At 39.5% G+C, this 24195-nt stretch overlaps 1 protein-coding gene and 1 pseudogene across 1 annotated transcript in view; one reads left to right on the plus strand and one right to left on the minus strand.

The window, feature by feature from the left end:
* Positions 1–754: 754 nt before the first annotated feature.
* The window catches only part of LOC137997527 (cholesterol 24-hydroxylase-like), a 48061-nt gene continuing 24620 nt past the window's right edge, over positions 755–24195 (minus strand). The window contains exons 5-15 of the mRNA XM_068843579.1: positions 22523–22609; positions 21289–21427; positions 12172–12285; positions 11145–11301; positions 9893–9955; positions 8575–8647; positions 8347–8431; positions 6583–6693; positions 3964–4058; positions 1348–1414; positions 755–1115 (exon numbers count right to left, since the gene is read on the minus strand). Coding sequence (XP_068699680.1) covers positions 978–1115; positions 1348–1414; positions 3964–4058; positions 6583–6693; positions 8347–8431; positions 8575–8647; positions 9893–9955; positions 11145–11301; positions 12172–12285; positions 21289–21427; positions 22523–22609 — 1129 coding nt within the window. The 3' untranslated portion in view covers positions 755–977. The remainder of the gene's footprint in view (positions 1116–1347; positions 1415–3963; positions 4059–6582; positions 6694–8346; positions 8432–8574; positions 8648–9892; positions 9956–11144; positions 11302–12171; positions 12286–21288; positions 21428–22522; positions 22610–24195) is intronic.
* Positions 14041–16190, plus strand: LOC137994266 (uncharacterized; annotated as a pseudogene).

A 24195-nucleotide genomic window follows, 5' to 3' on the forward strand; every position in this document is an offset into this window, starting at 1 on the left:
CCAGCTCGGATCCTGGCTCGAATCCTGGCTCGGATCCTAGCTCGGATCCTGGATCGGATCGTAGCTCGGATCCTGGCTCGAATCCTGGCTCGGATCCTGGCTTTATTCTTAGTTTATCTCATAATCATGTAGTCCAAAAGATATTTCTAAACTGCATGTTTGCACTTGATTGAATGTTGCCTATGGTAGTGCAGCAAAAGAGTGAAAAGTATAATCACAATAAAGAAGACCTTATTAGAGTCCTGCCACGAGTCTTGGCATTGACATTAGTTTATAAATAGTAAATAAATAACAGTGGAGCTCCGTTCTTAGGCTTGGCTAATAAGCACTTAGGCCCGTTTTAAACGTCGCATTTTACATGTACCGAATCATTTTCTCATTTGCATTAGATTCGGCACATGTAAAATGCGACGTTTAAAACGAGCCTTAGACCCCATTTTCCTCAGAGGGAAAAGGACAAGATGATGATGATGATGAATAAGCACTTAATGACTGGCCCCAAGGGAATTAGCCTGAATAGACCTTATTCACAATGGACGCCATGTTGGATTTGCTATTATCATGCAAATTAGCTTCTCACTTCTGAGGGGGCAAACAACTCGAGTTCAAGAGGTTATAACGAACATCTTAGCCACACAAATTATCTGTTTCACTTTTCACTTTTAATGCATGACAATTTGAAAACCAACATGGCCGCTATCGTCAATAAGGCCTATTAGTTACTTCGAATTATTAATTTTCACACGCAGGAAAAGCAGCCGTGTTGTTTAATTGAAGCAAAAGAATTCGTTCGCATAAAAGTAGAATTCAATTCCCAAAGGGATGGCTTGTGACACCAACTTGTTTAGGAAATGTGAAAACCAAGGATGTATCTGAAAAATTCGTTTTCATAAACAGGCTTTGCCCTTGAGCTCCCTTTTAAAAAATGAGAGATTTAACTGTTAGGGAAACCTGAACAGCATAGCTTCGTTCGTTTCTCATCGTTTCGTTAAGGTGCACATTACTCCATCCTCGGGTCTAACAGTGACACTTCTACGGACCTTGCGTGACTGACCAGGCACAAGAGAAAACTTAAACGTCTGAAGAAAGCGTGACAAGATAACCTTGGCCTCAATCTGATGAAAGGAAAGCAAAGTTCATCAGTAAGTAATGGAATAATAAATATACCCGAAAAAATACGAAGGTTGTGATTAGCCAGAAACTAAAGAACTTATTTTTTTTGTTTATTATAATTTTCCAATATACCTGCATTTGTAAAGTTTTTGTGAACTGTTGTCTTGTTTTCCTTTCACAGAACAAAAACAATCTTGAAAACAGAATCTAGTTTATGTCCAATTCACTTCTTACCAGTGCGAAGTTTTGTCCAATGCAGTTGCGAGGCCCAAGTGAAAACGGGAAATAAGTGTAATGAGATCTGGAGTCAGAAAAAGAAAATTCAAATTTAGGGTAGCAAAGCTAACTTAATTGCCAATAGAAGATGGCCGCATAAAGCTTCCTTAAACATCAAACAATCAAAGCCATACGATAACCGTTCAGTAAAAGGGGCAGTTAAAAGGAAGAAAAGTCTACCTCCAAATTTCTTCTCATACAATATTTTCCCTAAAATAGACCAAATTCAGAGGAGAAAAACGAATAAATCCACGATTCGTGAGATCTTAAAAAATGTCTCATTTATTCCATCATGTCTCATCTACACTAACCACTACAAAATGCAAGTACAAAGCAACCAATCCCTAAAAAAACATGCGTCGTCGGCCTTTTTCTGGTCATTTTCTTTATTGTTTAGCCATCGGGAAGCTAGATCGAACTCAAGTTTTCGCGCTGAATGTGCAAGTAAGCCCCGGATGTGTAGAAGAATTCTGTGCGATGTTTAAAAACGTTCTGTGCAGTGGATTGAGAGTCACCTAAAAATCTGTGCATTTGTTTAGAAAATAATCGGTGTTTGATATGGTACTATAACAATGCTGTTACGCGATACAGTGTTAGCGTCAATCATTCTCAGTTAAGAGAGAGTTCTTCTACTACTGCTCCTGCTTCTGCTACTATGCTACTGTTTGTTGCTACTACTATCTGTTTATGTCAGATTTACACAGATGTTCTTGTCTACGATGACAAAGACAAGCCTCGAACCCGCAACCCTTGGGTCGGGAATCCCGGGCACGGACCAGTACACTACCGTGACTGCACGATAAAATAATAACCTGGGGCCCGTTTCTCGAAAGTCCCGAAAACGTTTCGGACCCGAAAAGCCATTTGTGAAACTGCCAAACGCTTGTTTTGGAAAGCCGACCTTTTAACATGTTTTCAAGCCAACTAAAAAAAACATGTCTGTGAAGTTTGATGACTTAAATCCTCTTCATTCTTGAGATACAATGGGAATTGTGACACCCGAAAATGGCCCGTAAAGTTTCGGGACTTTCGAGAAACGGGCTCCTGCTTTGAAATTGTGGCATCTAAACAGATTTTCTGATAAAGTGGGTCCAAATGGAAAATCTTAACCTGATTCTTAAGTCTTAGTTCTTATTCGCGGGGTTTTACGGTAAATACTATAAACAGATATGTCCAGCAATGCCGCTAATTAGATGCACGGAGATTTCAATAAGCGACATGAAGTGTCCCTTTGCTCTTCTCTACAACTTCAAAATCACTTTGTGTCTCGGAATACAGACAATAATGAACGTCAAAGAGTGATCCCCAAATGCTGCTTTCAAGTAAGAATAAACAACTGCACGTATACTAAGCTAAAAATAACGCTAACCATAGTTAATAGATGTAGGCTGGTTATGAAACTCGACAAGTTTCTTTGTTTCATGTTTTTGTTCGCTTTTTTGGCCTTGACCCTGCACAAAACCCGACAAACACACGCTTTTTTCGGCAGGATAACCAATCAAAAGTTTCGACTAATTTATTCGACATTCACTTGCGAACCAAAAACAAAAGATTGTGCAGGGTCACGGTCGGTTCAACATCTAATTGCGGCTGTATTGTTCCAGCTTTTGAAATTCCCAGGGTTTCATAACCAGTCCCTAGATTAACTATGCGCTAACCTTTACCCTTACCTTATTAGGGAACTGAAGCAACGACGACGGCGACGGCAACGAGAACGTCATCTCAAAATATAAATTTCGCGTTATTGTGATCACTTCGTGACTATTTGAACCTTCTTAATATGACAAGGCTGTGGTAGTACTTCGAAAATGACACTGATCAGAACGGCGCTAAATTTAGGGGAGAAAATGAAAATTTCTCCTCAAGTGCTGACGTTCCTCATAAGACCTCAAATTTGGCTATTTCACGTTGTTGTTTTGCAAACGACGGCAAACAAATGGACAAAAGTGAAAAAACGCACGTGTTGGGCGTGCAAAGATATTGTTTATCCGAATAATATACAAATTTGTGACGTTTTCGTTGCCGTCGCCGTTGTCGTTGCTTAAGCTCCCTGTTGGAAATAGGTAGCCAAGGCCAAGACTTAAGCGGCCTTCACACGGCAAACGTAAGTTTGCAAACTCGTGTTGGCAAACTCAAGTTGGTGTGTGTGAAAGACACAACAACAGTTGTCAAACATGTTGGCAAACTATTGGCGAGAATAGAGACAAGTTCTATTTGTCGCCAACAAATTGCCAACGTGTTTGCGGACTGTTCCTGTGCCGTTCACACACACCAACTTGAGTTTGCCAAACTTGAGTTTGCAAACTCAAGTTTGCCGTGTGAAGGCCGCTTTAAAGAGGCACTTTGTGTTGGATGTCAAAATTGGGTGCATTTCTGCAAACATGACATCACCAACACCTTAAACAACCTTAAACTATCGTGGTGTTTGTTTGCTTGGTTGGTTGGTTAGGCTGGCCGGTTAAGAAAAAAATGTGGCAACTGCCTTTTCTCTGACACAGATTCAGAGCATACAACAACGCACATTGCACTGTGGCTCAGCAAAAACCGCAAAGAACAGGTCTAAGTTCACTATACCTCTTCAAAAGTTCCTCGTCATCAAACCTGTAAGGATTGAATTCGTCTGGCTTCTCCCAGTAGTCGGGGAGGTGACTGCTGACATAAGTATTCAACTGAAGAGAAAATGAAAAGAATGAGCCAAGTGAACAGAAGGAGGCGTTGTGCACGGAAGTTCGTGTTCACTGAAAATAGGGACAGTCGCATGGATGAACGAAAAATGGCGGCCTAACTGGGTGGTAGGAAATATGTTCTAGCTTTACTTATGGCTTACTAGTACACGGTGCACTTTCTACTGCATTTCACTGTGACAAGCTATCTTAGGACGCTTTTATTTTACAGACTGACTGAACGACCAGACCGGACATTTGGAATGACTAACTCTTCAACACCTTCAAATTAACACACTTCAAGGATGATATATTAATGTACTCCTCTAGAAGAATGTTAGGGATTATTGAGCAAGTGTTCCTTCAAATTGTTGCGTTTTCTTTGCCAACTTATGGATCTGGCCGGCCAGTTCTGACAAAAATAAAGCGCCCTTAGATAGTTGTTACAGACGTAACATAGTTAATAGAGGGGACAGGTTTTGAAGCTCGGCAAACATCAAAGGAGCAAATAAAGATGGCAAGATTTAGGTTGGAAAGTCCACGACCGTGCACAATCTTTTGTTTTGCGCTCATACACTATGCATGAATTACGTAACCAACACGTTTCTATTGCTTCGTTCCTCCGTACGGAGCGGAGTAAACAACTATTGTGTTTCGTCCACGGTCAAGGCCAAAAATAGAACAGAAACATACAACAAAGAAATTTTTCGGGTTTCACTATAACCATTTCCCTCTATTAACTATGAGACGTAAGTACTAATATAAGTAAGTAGACATTAGAGAATTATTGGAAATAGGCGACACTCAAATTTTGAGGAAGACGTTTGCCAAAATTGCCTTTTCGTGATATTTTACCAGAAACTAAAATATCTGATAACTCCTCAAGACGATCTTCATTTATATATCCCAGGGTTTATACAAAACGCTTTTAATCCACTTTATTGTAAATAGACTTAATGTTTTCAACTATGCTCTTAAACAGGTCGAAAAGGTAATTGAATATTATACTTTTTGCACGATTTTACGCGATCAGTTCTGACTTAAGATATGTAAACTCATCGTTCGAGGATTTTTACAGACATGTGGGTTATCAGTAGCAGTATTCACATTAGAGGATGGGAAACTCGTCAGACGGGTAACCCGTCTGAATTCACATTAGGACGTCTGAATTCACATTAGGACGAGTTTTTAGGACGGGTTAAGATGCCGAGGTACTGGTGCGAGATGTGCGTGGTTACCTAGCCAGCAGTCTAATCGGCGCATTTTCTCCTAAAACTCGACCTGGAAACCCGTCTAAGTGTGAATTCGTGACGCATTTTGACGAGTTTCTCGTCTAGTCGGGAAACTCGTCTTCAAAAAATCGTCGACTCAGACGGATAAGTGGACGGGTGAATTTGGACGCGTTTCTCGTCTAAAACCCGTCCCGACCCGATTTCACACTAAGACGGGAAACTCGTCTCAGACGAGAAACCCGTCCAAGACGGGTTACTCGTCTCTAGTGTGAATTCGGCCAGTGAAATGAGTGTGTTGGTTCTCTAATCCGGTTCGTGTTGTTATTACAAATTGTTTTACGGTGCTTCCTGAATTACAATCTATTTCACTAGAATTGTTTCTTAAGCCAATTAATGATTGGACAAAGGGTTTTCTTTCTTTGCTGTTTAAGAAATTGCTTTTTTCGTTCAAATTTACTTGTTTTTTTTTTATATTACTCACTGTGTGAAACCATCGGAAAGCGAATAATAAAGTTTGCCAGTTGGTCAACGTTGTAAAAACATCAGTTCGAAAGCCGGTTCTTTTTCTCCGTGTTCTCCGGTTTTCTTCTCTCAAGAAAAGAGATTACACGTAATTGCGAAAGTTGAAAATGTTGGAATGATTACGTTAAGTCACCAAAAATGACCATTTTGACGAAACTTATACATTCACATTGGGACCACGCTAGAATTGCATGTAAACGTAAGTTGTGAAATTTGTCAAGTAATAGACACTGTTACAAACGAAATCGATATGTATTTGCTAATTGCTAACACATTACAAGGCCAGGAATTGCTTCTTAAATTCAGATTCTCTGCAACTCATAATCATCATCTTCGTCATTATCAAATTTCTAACCTGTCAACCACAGCCGGGTGTTTCGAAAATGAAGACCTTAAGACCCCGAAAACTCGACAAAAGTAACCCAAAACCCTCAATTTGGCTAACCACAGGCCTAAAGTTGGTTTTTATGCCTTGAGCGTCAAAGAGCCAATGTATACATCCGACGGGAAATGAAGATGTCCGGCCACACGTGGGGCGTGGTTACTCAGTTAATTATGGCGGATTACCCAGCTTCCACTTTGAAACACGTTGTAGCGAACGAAGGATTTGAACGACCAAAAAACCAACTTCAGGCCTAGGGTTAGCTACATTGAGGGTTTTGGGTTACTTTTTTCGAGTTTTCGGGGTCTTAGGGTCTTAGTTTTCAAGACACCCACCTGAACCATGTCATTAAATCTTGGCAACTAATTTAAAAGGTATAAAAACGATACCCTACCCAAACAGCGACTCCATCCGGGATCTTGTATCCACCAATTTCCATGCCCTTTTCAGCCTTTCGTAGTGTGCTAGTGGCCGGTGGATGATGTCGCAAAGATTCTTTAAGCACCTAAAATGTAACATCCATATTAGGCTGCCTTAGAGTGACCTTACTGCAACTACAATTATTTGTACTGTAAATTTGCAAAAAAAAAGAAAGTTACATAACTTGAAATTAAGAAGAAATATGAGAATCAACTGGTCACCTCAGCACCTAAAATAACTGCAAAGCTAAAGTAGTTGGGTGACTCATCGATTATGTCATCAAAACCGTACGAGTCTATTCCTGGCTTTCGCGGTGAGCAAGTTTTGCCCGGCAAATAAAGCGACTTATGACATATCTTGCAGGGGTTTCAATAACTTTTGAAGTAGATGCATGGGCTAATCAATGTAAGAGGCGGTCACTCTTGCCTTTTACAAGGGTTTGAGTGAAAATCAAGACAGAGTAGCCGGCGGTGAGAGGCAAATTTCTAACAACATAGATGGCGGCATACCGCTTGTTACCGCCATCTAATGAAACCCTTGCTCTTGACTTCAACACGGAATAATAATAATAATAATAATAATAATAATAATAATAATAATAATAATAATTAAAACAATCACTTTATTTGCATAATAAAAATATATCTCCAAAAGGTAAGAACTATAAATTTACGAGCAATATAGACATTTCTCTGTTTAAAACTGTTTTAAAACTTCAAAATAAATAAATAAATAAATAAATGAATAATAAAATAAAAATTGAAAAGCCATTTAATATTAGATCTGGCAAGTTCAACGTCCACATCAATGTCTTTAACATGGTTCTCCTCCTATTTGATCTGGAGCCTCTGAGGCAGAGTAGCGCTGACCTTAAAATATAGAAATAATAATAATAATAATAATAATAATAATAATAATAATAATAATAATAATAATAATGATGATGATGATGATGATGATGATGATGATCATCATCTAGTACGGATGCTCTAACCACTGAGCTAATGGTGAGCAAGGGTGAAATGTGGGTATTTGACTCGAGCTGCATCACGCAGCCACAGAGTCAAATATCGACTGACAGCATAGCTCATAACTGCATCTTGCAGTCACATCGAGAGCATCATTGACCAATGCGGCCAACCAACCACCAAAGTGAGCGAATGTGAGAGAATGTTTTAACACATTAAATGAAATAATAATAATAATAATAATAATAATAATAATAATAATAATAATAATAACAACAACAACAACAACAATAACAACAATAATAATAATAATAATAATAATAATAATAATAATATTCTTCATGAAACTATGGCGTATTAAAACGAGTACATATCAACAGAAAGTAAAGAAGGATTACCCGTAGTAAAATACTTAAAGAAATCGGTTTGTTTCACCCATTTGTCTTCTAGAGTCAGTCACGGTTACGCCATAATCCGTACGAGTCAGAGGCCAATTATCTGAGTTAGGGCTGCCCCCTTCTTTAATTTCCAACTCAAGTTTTCAGTTGATTCTAAGTAGTGTAGCTCAAAACCCAAATAGCTCTTAAGGAAAGGCTTTTGTTCGAAACGTCAGCTCAAGTTTTGTTTTATACGGCAGTGAATTAAAGTTTATCAACTCGTTCGATAAAAGCAAACTCTCGTGTAACTTATAACCGTAACCTTAATCTAGTTACGTAAGCTACTAAAGGTGAAGGACGAACAACTGTATTCATTGTGAATTCATCGCTTACCAATCCAAGTTGGTGCAATTTACCCAAGTCATCAAAAGCTACGTTTTGGTTTTCGCCAAGGACATCGAACACTTCATCCACCAAACTGCAACAAAGATACGATAAACTCTTTCTAAATCTCACTGGTAGCGTTTATATGGAATCCGAGCGGGCAAACTGAAACCGCACAAAGTAGATCGTAATATCAAAGTAGCTAAGGTTAAAGTAATAATCCAAGTGGAGTCTCACCTTTCTTCGATCTCTGGGTGATCTCCAAGCTCAAGAACAGAAAACGCCATCAAACTGGCTGTAGTCTCGTGTCCTAAATGCAATAAATGAAAATCAGTTGAAAAAAGTAACTGCTTAAACTAGAAAAAAGAAACAGAAAATAACTTACATGTGTTGGGTTTTCACAGAACTGGAACTATTCAGATACTTAGTCTATCGCCTTACTTGTTCCTCTTTGTCCTACCTTCTCTACTTTCCTTCCCCTTTCATCTTACTTACTTTCTAAACTAGTAATAGTTAACACTAAAGTTGCTCCCGCTGTTTAAGTGCTACTATGACCAAAAAACAATGATTATTTTTGACTATGTTAGCTATGTTAAATAAACAGCAGTTTTACGCCTTGATTTCAAAAAGACGCCCGTTTATTCTAACTGAATTTTCCTGTTTAATGGTCCGCCATTACTACTTAAATCTCGAGAGAACTGTATCGAGGAGAACATGACGTCAAAGGCTCAATAGTTTAAGAATGCAATGCGTGTGTACGCGGCTAAATTAATATGCAGCAGGGGAGTTTCGGGCTTTCAGACTCTTAAACTCGTGTTTTGCATGTATAATAAACACGAACCTTACGCTTCGTGGTCAAATAATAGTGCTTTCTCAAAAACGTACACCTAAACAACACGATGAAAAGTTCAGTCTTCATTACCTCAAAATCAGCTGCTGCTCAGAATGAAACCCGCAAACACACACGACGTGATGTGACTGACACAAAATACCAAACCGCGCGCTTCTTTTCATAATACTCTGCACCCCCAAATAGGGATTTTTGATTTTTTGCTACCCCTGTTAATTGTGATGTCACAATTCACAAACTTACACCCCATTCACACCAACAAGACATGTTTAATTAATCCGGGTTTAACAACATTGAAATAAGTCACAGAAAAACGTAGGACTGGCTTTTACATGAGATTCAGGTGAATTTTAATACATGCTTTGATCTGTGCTGAATGTGTTGTCGACGAAAATCAGTATACATGATTTAAAAGGAAAACACTATGAAACCGTGTTTAACTAAACCTTTTTAAAACATGGCAAAGGTTTCGCGTGAATGGGGCATTACTTGCGGGCACGAACAATAGAAGACGTCATCATTACCCACCGATTCCATGCGGCCCCTAATCAAGCAAATCGAGATTTTTTCCTGCCCTACCGACTGTACGTTACAACTGTAAGTACTTATTAATATAAGCGTGAGCTACTAGAGTGCATCTTCGGGATTTCGCCTTCTGGGGGAGCAACAAACACGACTTATATATAAATCATACTTTCACCTTACCAGCAATGAAGAAGGTAACAAAGTCATCTAGCATGTCTTCAATCTCAAGTCCAGGTATCTTCTCTTTAAAAAAATAAGGAAGTTTCGAGACAGTTTTAACCGAAAATTAAGGAAAGTGATCCTCTCATCGGAGGATTGTTACTTAGCTGGACAATTTAAGTAATTGCCTCTGAGCTATGAAGCCACTCGGTTGGGGCATTGCACCGGCATCGCAGACGTCATAAATTCGATTCCCGTGGAAGCGCCCTGAATTTTTCAAGGCATTTATTACAGAGGTTCCAAACTCAACTCACTCGCTTAACTCTCAAGACAAAACGCATCCAGACCCCTTCGCGCTAAAATGACCTACGGAGAACCTGGTTATGACTGTCACACTTTGACCAGCGGCTTGACTGTGACTATTTCAACCGATTGCTTAGCTCGTATCTCTAACTGCAATGCTGAACAATCAACCTTCCTTGGGAAACAACCAAACTACAAAAAAAGCAAGAATGGGTCATGCATTTTGCCCCGCCAGCCCGTTCGGTCCATAGAAAATGCTGATCCCGAATAACACGAAAGAACGCAGGTGCAAGAAGTGAAGAAGAAGTGCGAAGCTCAAAGACAAAGATTACCAAAAAACTTTGACCATCAGCGCCATACCTGGTTTGCTTTCATGATCCTGCTTTCGACCCCGTTTTCACTGGATCGAAACAGAAGGCGGCATTCGAAAAATTGGACAGCAACAAAATTGACACGTTCTGATTTCGTGGAGCTTCCGACTTTCTTTATGGCTCGTTTGTTTGAATTTTACCCGGTTAGTGACCTTTAAGACTCTGGCGCTAATAAAAGCCGGATTTTTAGCTGCTACAGTTTCTCTCCAAGACGTCTAACAATGCGTATCGAGTCAAAATGGCTGCCAGAAGTTTACTTAGCTTTCTACAAGTAAGAAGAAAATCTTAATAAATTGAGAACCTTATTCAGACCATAGATGTTCAGCCGAACTCCTGAACATTGATTTCGAAATGATTCCTGTTCGAAAACCTTCTTTTGTCCTTTAAAAACCCACAGAAAGCCGTCCACAAAACCAACCTTTAACACAAAAACAAAAACTTTCTATTTTCGTCTTGCGTCAAAATGTATCACGCCATGAATCTTAAATTAAAACCAATAGGATCAAAACAAATTTACGCGCGTAACAAAGGCATAAGAGAAGTTAAAATAAGTTAAATTTGGTAGTAAAAGTTAAAACAATAGAAAAAGATAATCCAACCTTCTTGGTAAATAATCCGCTGCAGTATATCATTAGGAACGTACTCCTTTCTCCTTATAATGCTCTTTCTAACATCAATCACTTTTTTGCCAGTTTCACGCAAGAACTGAATCGCCGAAGCCACACGTCTTTGATAAGGGTACTGACTTACTCTAAACTGCAAAAAACAAACAAACAAAAAAACAAGAATTAGCCTTTATTAAATCCACTCTTACTGCGAAAGATCACTTGGTATTTCCCGGCAAAGAAAGGTGCAAACTAATCCAGCGGAAAATGTTGATCAGTTGATCCAAATGTGTTCTCGTGGGATAGAGTTAAGGAGTTCAAAGACAAGAATATGTTTTTATATAGCAAATGAGACATGTACGTCAGAGATACTTTATGTATCAAATAAGCATATTAGCAACGTTTGTTTTGTTTGAATATCATCATGTGATTATTTATCTAGTAATAATTGTAATATAAGGAAGCCAATAAAGAGAATCAGATTTTGGGATGTGGGTTGATAGAAGATAGCAATGTAAAACTTAAACTTACACACAATTATAATGAAATCAATATGCAATATGTATCTGGCATTTATGCAAAGTGAATGTTTTCATGAACATCTTCATTTTAGTTAATAATTAGCCTCTTACACCAAAATACAAAAAAGCAACTTCTGAGCAACTTTTGGATTTTCAGGCAACTTTTGAGCAACTTTTGGAGTTTTGGAGCGACTTTTTGAGAAAATTGGAGTACCTTTTCACACATTTATGAGCAACTTGTGGACAGCCCAAAACTGAGTCACCGTTGTCGCAATGTCGGTAACCCAAACTAATCCTCTCTAAAAACAAGCAAGTATTTTCTTTTGTTTCGGCTCTAAAAGACGTTTGATCAAAGATCGCAAAATAAGGATCCATCGAGCATCTACTATTCTGAGTAAAGCACAACAAAGTCTGCGTGCTTTGCTTCAGCTTGTGCATTCGTCGCCTGTGAGAACCAGGCCTTAGGGTTGCCATATATGGCCACAGTGACGTCATCTAACCTTGTGAAATAGATCGAAAGCTGCTTTATCTGCTCCTTCGAAACTCAGTGAAACGGCCCCTGTAAACTTAGTATCTTTTCCGGCTATCGCATCCACATCCATTCCAAAAGCAACCTGCAAGAAAAAAATTCCTAAGTATTTCGTTTTTCTTAAGTCTTGGTCCCAGAAGAGCTGAGAATCTGCAATGTTACTGTTCCTCGAGAGAGATGGTCATGCAAATTTTACGAACGTTGGACCCAGATGCATTCGCAGTTCGAAAGGCTAGGAAGTTTCAACGTCGATCATACTTCTCACGGGGGCCATCAAGCGCCACTTGGCATGGGCTCACGTCTCTTTAGTGTTCCACATCCACGGCAGAATACCTCGTTGTTCCCAAATTCTCTTCCACATTTATGGCAGACTGAACCATCGTGCTTTCTATTGTAATCTCCTTCCTCAAATTGGGATTTTCCATTTTTTCCTAATCTAAACAAAGCTGTTATATGAAAAGATTTCAGGAAAAAAGCGAATTGCAGTGAAACGAATGACTTGTTGAGGCCTTAAATTACGGTAATTTTGGAAAACGACAATTCTGAGTAAGAGAGTAATGAAAGAACTATCCTTCCACCAGTGTGTCCCTGGCTTATCTTCCCAACTTGGATTTCCATGTGGGTTGAGTTTGTAAGTTTTCTATGCAATTAGTAAAGCTTTTCATCATCGTCATTTTCATAGTCCTCGTCATCAACATTATCATCGTCGTCGTCATCATCATCATCGTTATCATCGTGTTCGTCGTCGTCGTCGTCGTCGTCGTCGTCGTCGTCGTCGTCGTCATCGTCATCGAAATCATCATCATCGTCGTCCTCATGATATACGTTTCCCAAAATTAATGACACCCAAAAATTTGGCCTGACATAATTTATATTTCCCCGATAACTTGTCGTGGGCAACTTGAAACTAGCGTGTAAATGAACTTATTGCTCGCATCATTTCAATGCCTTCAAACCGAGTTATGATACTTTAAAAAAAAAGCAAGTGTTCCGCGCATTTTTGCGTTTGTTCCTGTAATCAACATGGGAACAAGTAAACTGAGCACTTAAAGGAAATTTTGTGCCTCGTTTAAATTTGTTTTTAGGAACCCAAATCTGCTTAATTGGGAACCGGAGTTCCTCGTCGTAGCAATTCGGAAATCAAAGTTCCTATTAGTTTATTGAAAAGGAACTCCATGTTCCGTTTTTGTCTCGTAAGGAACAATAGGTCCTTTTTTGTGCGGTCCGTTTTTCATTTTGTTCTCTTTCACAACAAAAGAGAACAGTTGTTCCTGTTTTAATCATTCCCTTAAATCGAAGAAGAACTCGTTGTTCCTAATATTTAACATAAAGTCGCATATTGTCCTCGACAAAAAGGAACAGCTGTTCCGATAAAGCCTGTTCTGCTTTGCGATTGTTCCTATATAACTGCTATCAGTTCCCAATAGTGTTAAAAAGGAACACCATTGTTCCGAATCATACTGGTCCTTTATACGTTAACTAGGAGCACAGTTCCCTTGTAGGCCACGAGAAGTTCCGATTTTATATAAATATTCTTAAACGTTTTCTTTTTTTCTGTTTTTGTTGAAAAATACTCTCTGGTCTTTATGACTAGCTACCTTGGCGTGTTTAGGCAGGCCTCGGCGAATTTGAATAAATCGGACATTTCGCGTTAATTATACATGGACCATTTTACGGATACGGCGGCCATTTTGAAATCCATTGTTTCAAATAGCTATTATGGGATTCTAAGGGGGCAAATGCATACTAATTTGCCCCCTTGGAATCCCATAATAGCTATTTGAAAAAAATGGATTTCAAAATGGCCGCCGTATCCGTAAAATGGTCTATTGTTTGATTCTGAACAATTAGCAAGGTGTCCGAGATTTACTGTTCCTTTTTTTTTGTTTTCAATGCCGGGAAGAAAAAGAAGCATTCGAAAATAGGCAAGTTGAGGCAGGTAACGCAAAAACCACAACTGATTGGTCCGCAAACCGCCAGGAAACACGCTTAAAATTCGAAGTCGCGGGTAAGTAAACCTTTATTTCCAGATTCAAGATGAGCAAACGAAGAAGTACAGAGACAAATTGGTCAAAAGTTCCAAGTGCATCTCCAAAACCGAAGAGGCTTCACTTGGAAGAAGACAATTTAGATGGTTTGTTTCATTGTCCAGTGAAGATTGTAACCATGATGGATTTGTGTCTCAAAGAGTTTGCAGAAAACACGTTAAGAGAAAACACGGTTGGTTTATTTATTTTGATGAAAAACCCCAACACGTCCCCAATCAAGAAGAAACGAGTCCCAAAAAGGAAGAAAACGACACAAGTCCAACCCTCACAGCAAGATCTGTACCTACATTTGATCGCTCAAGTGTAATCGTGCAAGAACTTCTGTCTTGGCTAAAAGGGAGTGGTGGAGGATACAAGAGTGACCGTCAAGCGCAACAAATCGTTAGGAAATGTCTTGAGTTTCTAAAATTCTGTTGCGAGGACGAAGAAGAACTTTCTCTGGACATAATTGAGTTTAGTTTGTGCTCACCTAATCTACTCTTCAAATTTGTTGATACAATGCAGGACGAATGGAAACTTGGGCACGCGAGGCGCATTGGTTATTTAGACGTCATTGCCGAACTGATTGATTTCAGAAAAGTAAACGGAGCATCCGAGGTTGTGTTGAGGGGTTTGTCGTCTACAGAAACTTAGCTGAAAAAAGTCCGTAAAACAGTTTCAAAAATGATGCGATTACAATGGACAAATGAACTCGACATCGACACCTTAGAATCCAAGGGACATTGGGCCACACTAGGAGAGCTTCTGGAGGTCGATAAGTGCTACTTGCCACGATACGAGAACGTTCTCAAAGCATGCAAGGATAAACCGGGTACAGTATCTCCACTGGAGTTGTCCTTTGCAACAAAATTCCTTGCGGTATATCTGTTTATCAAGGTTAAAGGCTCACGCCCAATGAACTACCAGTATTTAACTGTTGAAATAGTGCGCTCAGCAAAGAACAACGATGGATTTGTCGATCAGAAAATGTTTAAAACCGCTGGAAAATATGGCTTCGACTCTCTTTTCCTTACCGACACAAGCATGCAGGTGTTCGATGGCTACATCGACCATATTCAGCCTAACCTAAAACCAACTTGTGACTACGTCTTAGTCACAAGAAATGGCGGCTAACACAACAAACTTGGCGAGCTGATGAGCAAATTGGTGTTTGACGCGATTGGAAAATACGTTCACCCTACTCGTTACCGACAAATAGTGGAGACGGCTAGCTCCAAGAAACTTAGTAGTACAGTGAAGGGCACGATCTCCGAGGATCAGAAGCATAGTTCCGTTGTGGCAAGAGTGCATTATCAAAAGCAACGATCCCGAGAGGTGGCAACCAAGGCGCACGAATATTTGGAATCACTTTATGGCGAGAAGGGCTCTGAGTTAGAAATGGATCTCCGATCAAGACTTTCAGACAAATCCGCGTCCTCGCCTGAAAAACAAGAAAATAACGATGGGTCGACCCCCGAAGAAGACAACATTTTCATTACGCCCACAAAGTTCAAAAGCAAGAATGCTTCAAAAACGCCCGATTCTTTGACAGGAAGGAAAATTCTACTATTCACTCCACGACAAGACAAGACAAGCGGTCGGCCAAGGTCAAGGACCGAGGTCGAAGGCAACCCGAAGGCTCCTTTTTCATGGCATTCTACTGTAACTTGCGGTGTCTACCGCAACTCATAGCAGGGGTGGGCGCCACTCCTATCCCGTTGCATACACAACACAACTTGTCCCCAGTACTAGTACTCATTTTACCCACCACGAATGGATGGAAAGCTGAGTTGTCACTCCTGAAGAGGACAAATATTTGAAGATGGGACTAGATCGCCATGGGTTCGGAAATTGGACAGCTATTCTTAGAGATCCAGATTTTCATTTTCAAAAAGGACGAAAACCGAACTCTCTTTTAAATCGCGCGATCAGAAAATTTCGATCAAAATGTAGTAAACCATAGAAAAATCTAGTAATGTTTATGGCAGGATACCCACATTAAATTTACCTCTATCGGATGAAATTCAGTTGATCCTCGGTCAACATCATACAAATAACCAAAAACCCTTCGTTGTCAACTATCCGTTTCCTATGTGCCCCGATCATACAAAGTTTAGCAAATTCTCTGCGAACATATCGAGGAAGTAAATAAAGTAATTCCAGTTATCATAACATTGGATTTTATCAATTCAAAAAAAGTGAACTCAGTTGGCGTACAATGAGTTGACTGCACTAAATATATTTTTTTCTTGTTCATTTCAATCACCTTGTAACAAATTTCGACTTTTTTTTTTCTATTTTTGAAGACTTATGATCACATAACTTGTCCTTTATTTTTGGCTAGGTTGAAAAAAGTTTGTTATTCTTCCTTTCTTGGGCACTGGGGTGCTTGATGGCCGTTTTCGAGATCTTCTTCTCTGGACGGTTTGGCTTGTGCTTCTCGGTGTTGATGTCTGGGACGAAGAAGGCGTAATGAAAATCTCTTGATCGTCGCTTTCTTGTCCGTCGAATGGGTATGGCATACGCTTGTTACTCTCTCGGTCTGCTCTCTGGAAATCCACTTTCTCTCCATCGCTCTTTTTCTACTTTCCATTATTACCAGTCTCAAAAGACCAGGTAACTCATCTCGCTTAAAGTTCAACTTGAGGGCTTCCACGGTAACTCCAATCAGGTAATGTATTGCTCTTTTGATGTCGTCATCTCTAGTAGTTTCTTCTAGCTCACGTAATTCTTTTTCCTTTGCCCAAACCCACTCGTTCTCGTAGTATTTGGAAGCTTTATCCTGCACATTTCTCTGTTCTTCTTCTTTCTTTTTCGTGAAAAACTCTTTTCTCAACCGTTCAATTCTAGGATGGTATGGGGGTTCACCCGTCTCCATCAAGTGAGCATCGTACTCTCGAATCATTCCCAATGATATCCAATGTTGTCTTGTCTTGACAAGAATTCGCTTCTTAGCCTGTCGTGCTTCATTTTCTCGCTCCTTCGTGGCGCGCTTCATTCCAGCTTCAATGAGGCCCAGTTGCCTTTATCTCAAGACTGTTGCAAAGCAGTTGTCCCGAAGCCCTTCTCCCATCCGTCAGAACACGTCGACTCAATATCTGAATTTTCTTGGTCATCTTCTCCGGATACATCGTCGTCTGCTTCTACGAGTTGCCCTTCTTCGATTTGTGCTTCTTGGTCGCTTTCACTGTCATCCAGGTCCATTGTTTTGATTCTTTCCTTCTCCTTTTCATCAAATTCATTTGGCTTCGCCGCTGACCCAGGCATTGGAGGGGGGAGCTCATCATCTGGAGTGCGTGCCACTCTGCTTGCCCAAACAATACAGTCCATTGCCCTCTGTCGCAATGACTGTTGTACTCCTGAGACTGGCGGAGTGTTCAGACTCTTAAAATAGAATTTGCGTAGACGAGCATCCATAGCCGCATTGTGTTGTTCACCAAACTCCATTTCTGTTTGACAGGTGATAAACATGGGACACCGAATTTCTTGTGGACGAGAGTTTTTGTATTTCCGATCATGTGCTGTAAGTCCCCCTTGGGTCAAAACTTTCCAGTCATCTGGATCCAAAAGCTTCTCATGTGCTTCATCCATAAAGATTACTTGGGTGTCTTGGTCAACGAGACTCTTGTTGAAGGCTTTCTGTTTGGTTATCATTGCGATATACCTGTCAACGGAAAATACAAGCAATTTCAATAAACTTCATACACACTCTCGTCGTGAGAACACTCTACCTTTTCATATGCTCATTTTAGAGGAGGAATAAGGAATAACAACTCAAGCGTCCACCTCAATAGTCCAAAATCACTCTTCAATTTGTCACATAATTTCTAACTGATGAATCACTTGAAAACAAAAACAAAACAACAAAACAAGACATTACAAAAAGAAATAGCAAATACCTGGCAGGAATTATCCGAGTGGTTGGCGTGAACAGGCTCGTTTTACCGCTGTTTGGCTCTCCAATTAAGCACATCACTTTTTCTTTGTGTTGCTTTATTCCGATATTTAGAAGGCGCAAGTAATATTCGCAGAAGCATGCCACTTCAGTCGGGCTTAAACTGTTTTGTAGAATTTCTTGTAAGTACTTGGCCTCTGGCTCTTTAGTGTGAGCGTAGTGTAAAAATGCTCGCGGACTTTCTACTCCAATTTCTTTGATTGGGTTCTGGACAAATGCTCTTCGACTTAAGGAGAAACACCAACTGTTGGACACTTCAATGAGATCGTAGTTTATTTTCAGCTGCTTGGTAAATTCGAAATGGGGGTCTGCCAGTATAGATTCAAGCTTGTTGAAATTTGGAATGATAGTCTCTTTTAATCTGTCGTTGTTTGCCAGTAGCGAGATAAACTTTTTGATGGAACAAGTGTGTTCATAAGTGTACATTGACTCTTCATTTCTCTTAAAAACTTCTCCTTTGTGCAATGCATAGCCCAGTTTTGTCATGGCCCTCTCTATTTTGTTTAATGCAACGACCACGGGGGACTTTGACAAAGCTCTTCCAATTGACTGCTGGTTTTCCACTTCTTTGATATTTTCTATCCCGAAGACGTCAAACACCAAACAAGCTTTCGTAACAGCCGGGATGGCTTTGGTTTTCAAATCCGATGAAAATATTGGACTAGTAACTTGTAGGCGGACCACACATTCGCTGCCGTGGATTGAGGGAACGGGCTCTACCAAAATCTCGGATTCCAGTGACTCTAAACAATGCTCAAATGACCTGTCTACTTTTCTTTGCAGGAAGCTGTTATTGTGGTCTTTTAGTGTTGTACATAAAGGTGCTATTGCACTGTCTTCCTTTCCTCTCGTATATTCCTGAACAGATTTTGCTGACACTTCCATACCAGTGTCCAGGAGTGCAGAATGAACAGGATTAGTTGACACTCTCAGGCCATCTCCAATACGATATCGCAGGCCAATATATATTTTTCTTATACTTTGAGAACTTTTATTCGCCATTTCTTCGTTATCTTCTTTGATTTTCTTCATAGCCTTGTCGCACTCGTCTCTTTTCACGCAGACTTTTAACCACAGATCGTTTGGGTCTCTTTTATCTTGCAAGAGATGTAGGTCACTTCGGCTGAGATCAATGAACATCTTTCTTCAACAATGGGTAAAACTTTGCTTGCAAGTGCACGTCGAATACTCTGCAGCATTGTAGAAAAAAAAAGCAACTTCAGTACTCTTACTCAGTTTATAAATCCAATTAAGACTACACAATTCACTCTCAGACTAAAAACAAATTAAAGCACAGGATACATACCTTACTGTTGAGTTGTCGAGCAGGAGCAGTTGCCACCACGGTTTCACCTTGTAACTGTTGAGCCAAGGCAACTTAGCCTTTCAATTTTATAGCATTTTCAGCTATTAGCTGATCTAAATTCTGTCACCCTTTTTTGTTTTTTGGACTATTCGTACTATTTGAACGAAATAGCGGCGGTAAAATGCTTTTGATATTCCATTCATACGTTTCAAAGCTTTCAATAGATAGCAAATGCTCTGCATAGTGAAAAAATTGCAATTTTTCTGAATATGGAAACTGTTGTCTGACATTCCATGGCTTAAAATCTTTGAAAGACGAGTGTGCCTGCTTTGAAAGCAATGCAAGTGTATTCCGATAGAGAACGATGATATGCTGCATCCGTTTTTTGGTATGACTAATTTTCGAGGAATTCAACATGTTCTATGCTCCCTTGTTAATGCTTTTTTTAAAAGAATATTCCCATAATAGAAAGTCAGGTTATTTAGTGAATGTAGCACATTAGAATGCCCTATTCCAAACTAGTGCAAAAAGCATGAAGCTCAACGCGCTGGCAGATATCCTATCCGAACTCAAGAATGTCATCAGCAATACCTACGGGATGTTAAGAGGGTGAGAACGATTCAGTGTAACGATGGATCAAAACCCTTTGAAATGGCATGTTTCATTTCTTGTAAATATTTGGGTAGCAATGTGTTTTACAGCAAGCAAGGATTTCGAGAACAGAATTGAATGCTTAACAAAGGAATCCTTGGCATGCAAATATATGAAACTACTTTTAAACAGAACTTAGAGATAACGCTATTCTTAACTCGTAAAAATATAACAATGACTGCTATCCCCGTGTATCTGTCATATCCATTATGTTTGAAAAATATTCCAGTCATTAAACTCCAAATATTCGTTACTGAAAATATTTTAAACAGGAGATGACAAAGATGCACTTACTTTGGGAAGTATTATTCTTAGACCCCAATCATTATAATAATAATAATAATAATAATAATAATAATAATAATAATAATAATAATAATAATAATAATAATAATAATAATAATAATAATAATAATAATGCTTTATTTATATAGCGCTATTTCCCTTTAGCCCAATAGCGTTTTACAATAATTACAATCCAAAATCATAGGAAAATTTACAAGTAGCAGTAGGATGGATTTTTACAATTTTCAGGTAAAAACTATATTAAAACTATATTTCCAGGTAAAAGACTATATTACATGCTAATCTAAGAAAATAACACAAACAGCGGTGATAAACATTGTATTCCAACGCATTTTTATAAAACTTGACGTTTCGTATGCTAGTCAACACACATTTTCAAAAGTGACCGTTACGATATATATATAGTTTTCAAAAATTGTAACGGTCACTTTTGAAAATGTGTGTTGACAAGCATACGAAACGTCAAGTTTTATCAAAATGCGTTGGAATACAATGTTTATCACCGCTGTTTGTGTTATTTTCTTAATCAAGCTACGATGGCCTAAGAACAAGAGTTTATATGCTAATCTAAGTTATAACATTTTTAAAAAAGGTATGTTTTCGTATAGGTAATGTCATCATCGTCGTCATCGTCGTCATCGTCGTCGTCGTCGTCATCGTCATCATCGTCGTCGTCATCATCATCGTTATCATCGTGTTCGTCGTCGTCATCGAAATCATCATCATCGTCATCATCATCATTATCATCATCATCATCATCAACAAAAAACTTGTACTTGGCTCCAAGAGGAAAATAAATTGCCACAAACATAATCTTCATATCAATTGCTGTTCCTTCCTTACCTTGCAAATAACGTCGATTGCTGTTCTAGCAAACTCATCAAGCATGCAGACTTCCGTTTTCCCATCAGCCATTGTACTAAGATGTTCCATCAGGCGATTAGCAGTAGAGTTAAAAGCACTCATAAGATCTTTAAGAGATCTGTAATTGAAAAAAGATGTTATTAACCAGCCTCGGTTGGTCCGTACATGAAAACACTGTACTCTATGACTTAAGTACGACGCTAAGGATGCAGTTTCCGGCAATTTTCGAGACTTCAAAATAGATCCCTGACACGGACCTTCCGGTCTATGATATATATAAATTAATACCCAGTTTTCTCAATTCTGATCATTGAGCTGAATTCTAAGACAATAACCTTCACAGAGGAAAACGTTTTTGTAAAGGCCAAACAGAAAATAGTGCAAATACTGTAAGAAGTACCTGCGCAACGGTCAATTGACACAATTGACTTTTTTGGTTTAACAAAGGAACCTTGTATATTTGACACGGTCAAGCAAGGCCCAGTTTGGAATAAGCGGCAACAAATACCCGACTTATTCAAAAGTTTGGTTATGTTGAATTAAGGACAAGGGAAAAATATCTCCTGGCGCACGATTCTGCTTCACTTGACCAGCGGTCGGAAATGAATACCTTCAAGGAGGATTTTTCACAAATATCTCAAGTTCTAATAATTGCTTTTTCCTATATCGCGAATTGGGACAGAGAATTTGATTCAGATAAAAGTTAAAAAAAATTACTAGGTCACTTAATTGGTTCTTGAGAGATTTAGGGCCAAAAAGGTCTTTTGTTGGAAGTGCTGTAACGTTACTAGGGCAACAGTTGGGGCCTAGCGGACACCCTTCAAAGTGCCCTACATTAGTTTTACAAAGAAGTTAAGATTTTGCTCTTCTTAATCTAATTTTACGATTGGAAACCGAATGCTGATTGTGGAAAACCCTTTGGAGCTTCCTTAAGTCCTCACTACCGACCGCTGGTCAAGAGAGTGCGGACTCCAAAAATAACATTGCCTGGTGGTTTGTGCGGGATCGGACCAGTAGAATGCGGAGCACGCTGGCTACAGCACGTTGTTTGGTGACAAATCCACAAACGTTTGAGCTATATTGAGTTAATTAATTGAGTCAAAGAAGAAGTCGGGCACGCGTGTAAATATTGCGTTAATTGAGCGCGCCTGACTTCGGACGAAAATATCCGTATGTTGTAAGATGAGATTAAAAATTACACTTTGCGACTTACTTGCGATGAAAAGCGGGATTCATAATTTCACGTCTTTTCTTCCATGACTCGTCATCCAGGTTGGTCACCAAACTGCGACCTAAATATCTGCAAAAAGAACCGCACATTTGTTTGTTTGTATCCTTCACTTCAGCGAAATCCGTGCTTCACTGTCTATCACAGTACGGGGGTGCAGGGATGGCGCAGTGGTGAGAGCACTCGCCTCAAACCAATGTGGCTCGGGTTCGATTCCCAGACTCAGCGCCTTATGTGGGTTGAGTTTGTTGGTTCTCTACTCCGCACCGAGAGGTGTCCTCTGGTTTTCCCCTCTCCTCAAGAACCAACAATTGTTTTAATTAGCGTTAATTTGTTGATTTCAGTTTACAGTGTCTCCAATTAGTGCTCCAGTGCTAGAAGACTAGACACTTAAATAAAGTTCCTTTAATTTCCTTTCCAATCCGCGATTAGCTTTGTTTAAGTCGCGAAAGGAGGCCTCCAAGCGCCATGTTTTCTGTAAAAGTTTACATGTCAACGAAATTTGTACCTAGACTTAAGGATCCTTTTGGGGACAGGCCCTTCCTAGCTGAGACATAGGAAGACACTACACCATCCTCATGGTATGTTAAGTTTGTTAGCTTTAGACAGGCTTTAGACGATGGTATATTAATGACCTGCCCAACGAGTTATCTTGTTATACTATGGCTAATCTCTTTGCAGATGACACCAAATTGACCCGCATCATACATTCTGAGTTTGATATACCTCAATGTCAGAAGGATATTGACAAAGTGTTTGATAGGTCTAATAATTGGTGCATAAAATTTAACCGAATCTAATGCAAATGAGAAAAATCTATTGTTTCGCTAATTTGCATTACAGTTCGGCGCATGTAAAATGTGACGTTTAAAACGGGTCTAAGAAACCACGAAGGCTACGGCAACGGCAACGACAACGCCACAAAGCAAGAATATCAATGGTTAAAAGAGAGAAAATACACGTGCGTGCTGCAATGCGTGCTGCATGTGCACCACGCATTTCAGTGCATTTCTTTGCTGTAGTCCACAAAAAAGCAACGTGAAATCACCAATTTTCAGGTTTTGACAACAACGTGAGCATACAACAGGAAATCGTTCACTTTTTATCTTCTCTGTAGAAGCGTTCCCATAAATCCAATTATATGATATTTCGCCCCTATTGCTCAAGATGAACAACGCGGAATAATCGCCTAATACTCGGCTTGCGATAGCGCTGACTTATATTTTGGAGTGACGTTTTCGTTAACGTTGCCGTTGTCCCACAGGGAGCCCACAAAATCTGTTTGTGTAACCGTTTGTAATTTTATAATAAATGTTCTGGATTCGCCCTTTGCTTCTTCTGTAGCGATATATCGATAAATTTATGCACAAACCAATCTTAAATAAACCTTGTATTACCTTACCTGCAGTGTACTGACGTTCTTTTGCCTCACAAGTGGTATTTTGAGCGATTTTGAAGATTTCGAGCTCGCTAAGGGTGGAAGGTTATTTTTTCAACGGCTCCAGCGCCGGGGTGATTTTTCCCCCAGAAAATCGGATCGCTTCACTTTCAATCTTCGCAAGAGAATGCCCGAAAGATTCACGCTTCTTCTCGTACTTCTCGCTCGAAAATTCATCCAAACGGCCCTGAGTTAGCCCCCGAAGAAAATCAAAATCCCA

Source organism: Montipora foliosa, chromosome 3 (assembly GCF_036669935.1).
Source record: "Montipora foliosa isolate CH-2021 chromosome 3, ASM3666993v2, whole genome shotgun sequence".
Lineage (NCBI taxonomy): Eukaryota > Metazoa > Cnidaria > Anthozoa > Scleractinia > Acroporidae > Montipora > Montipora foliosa.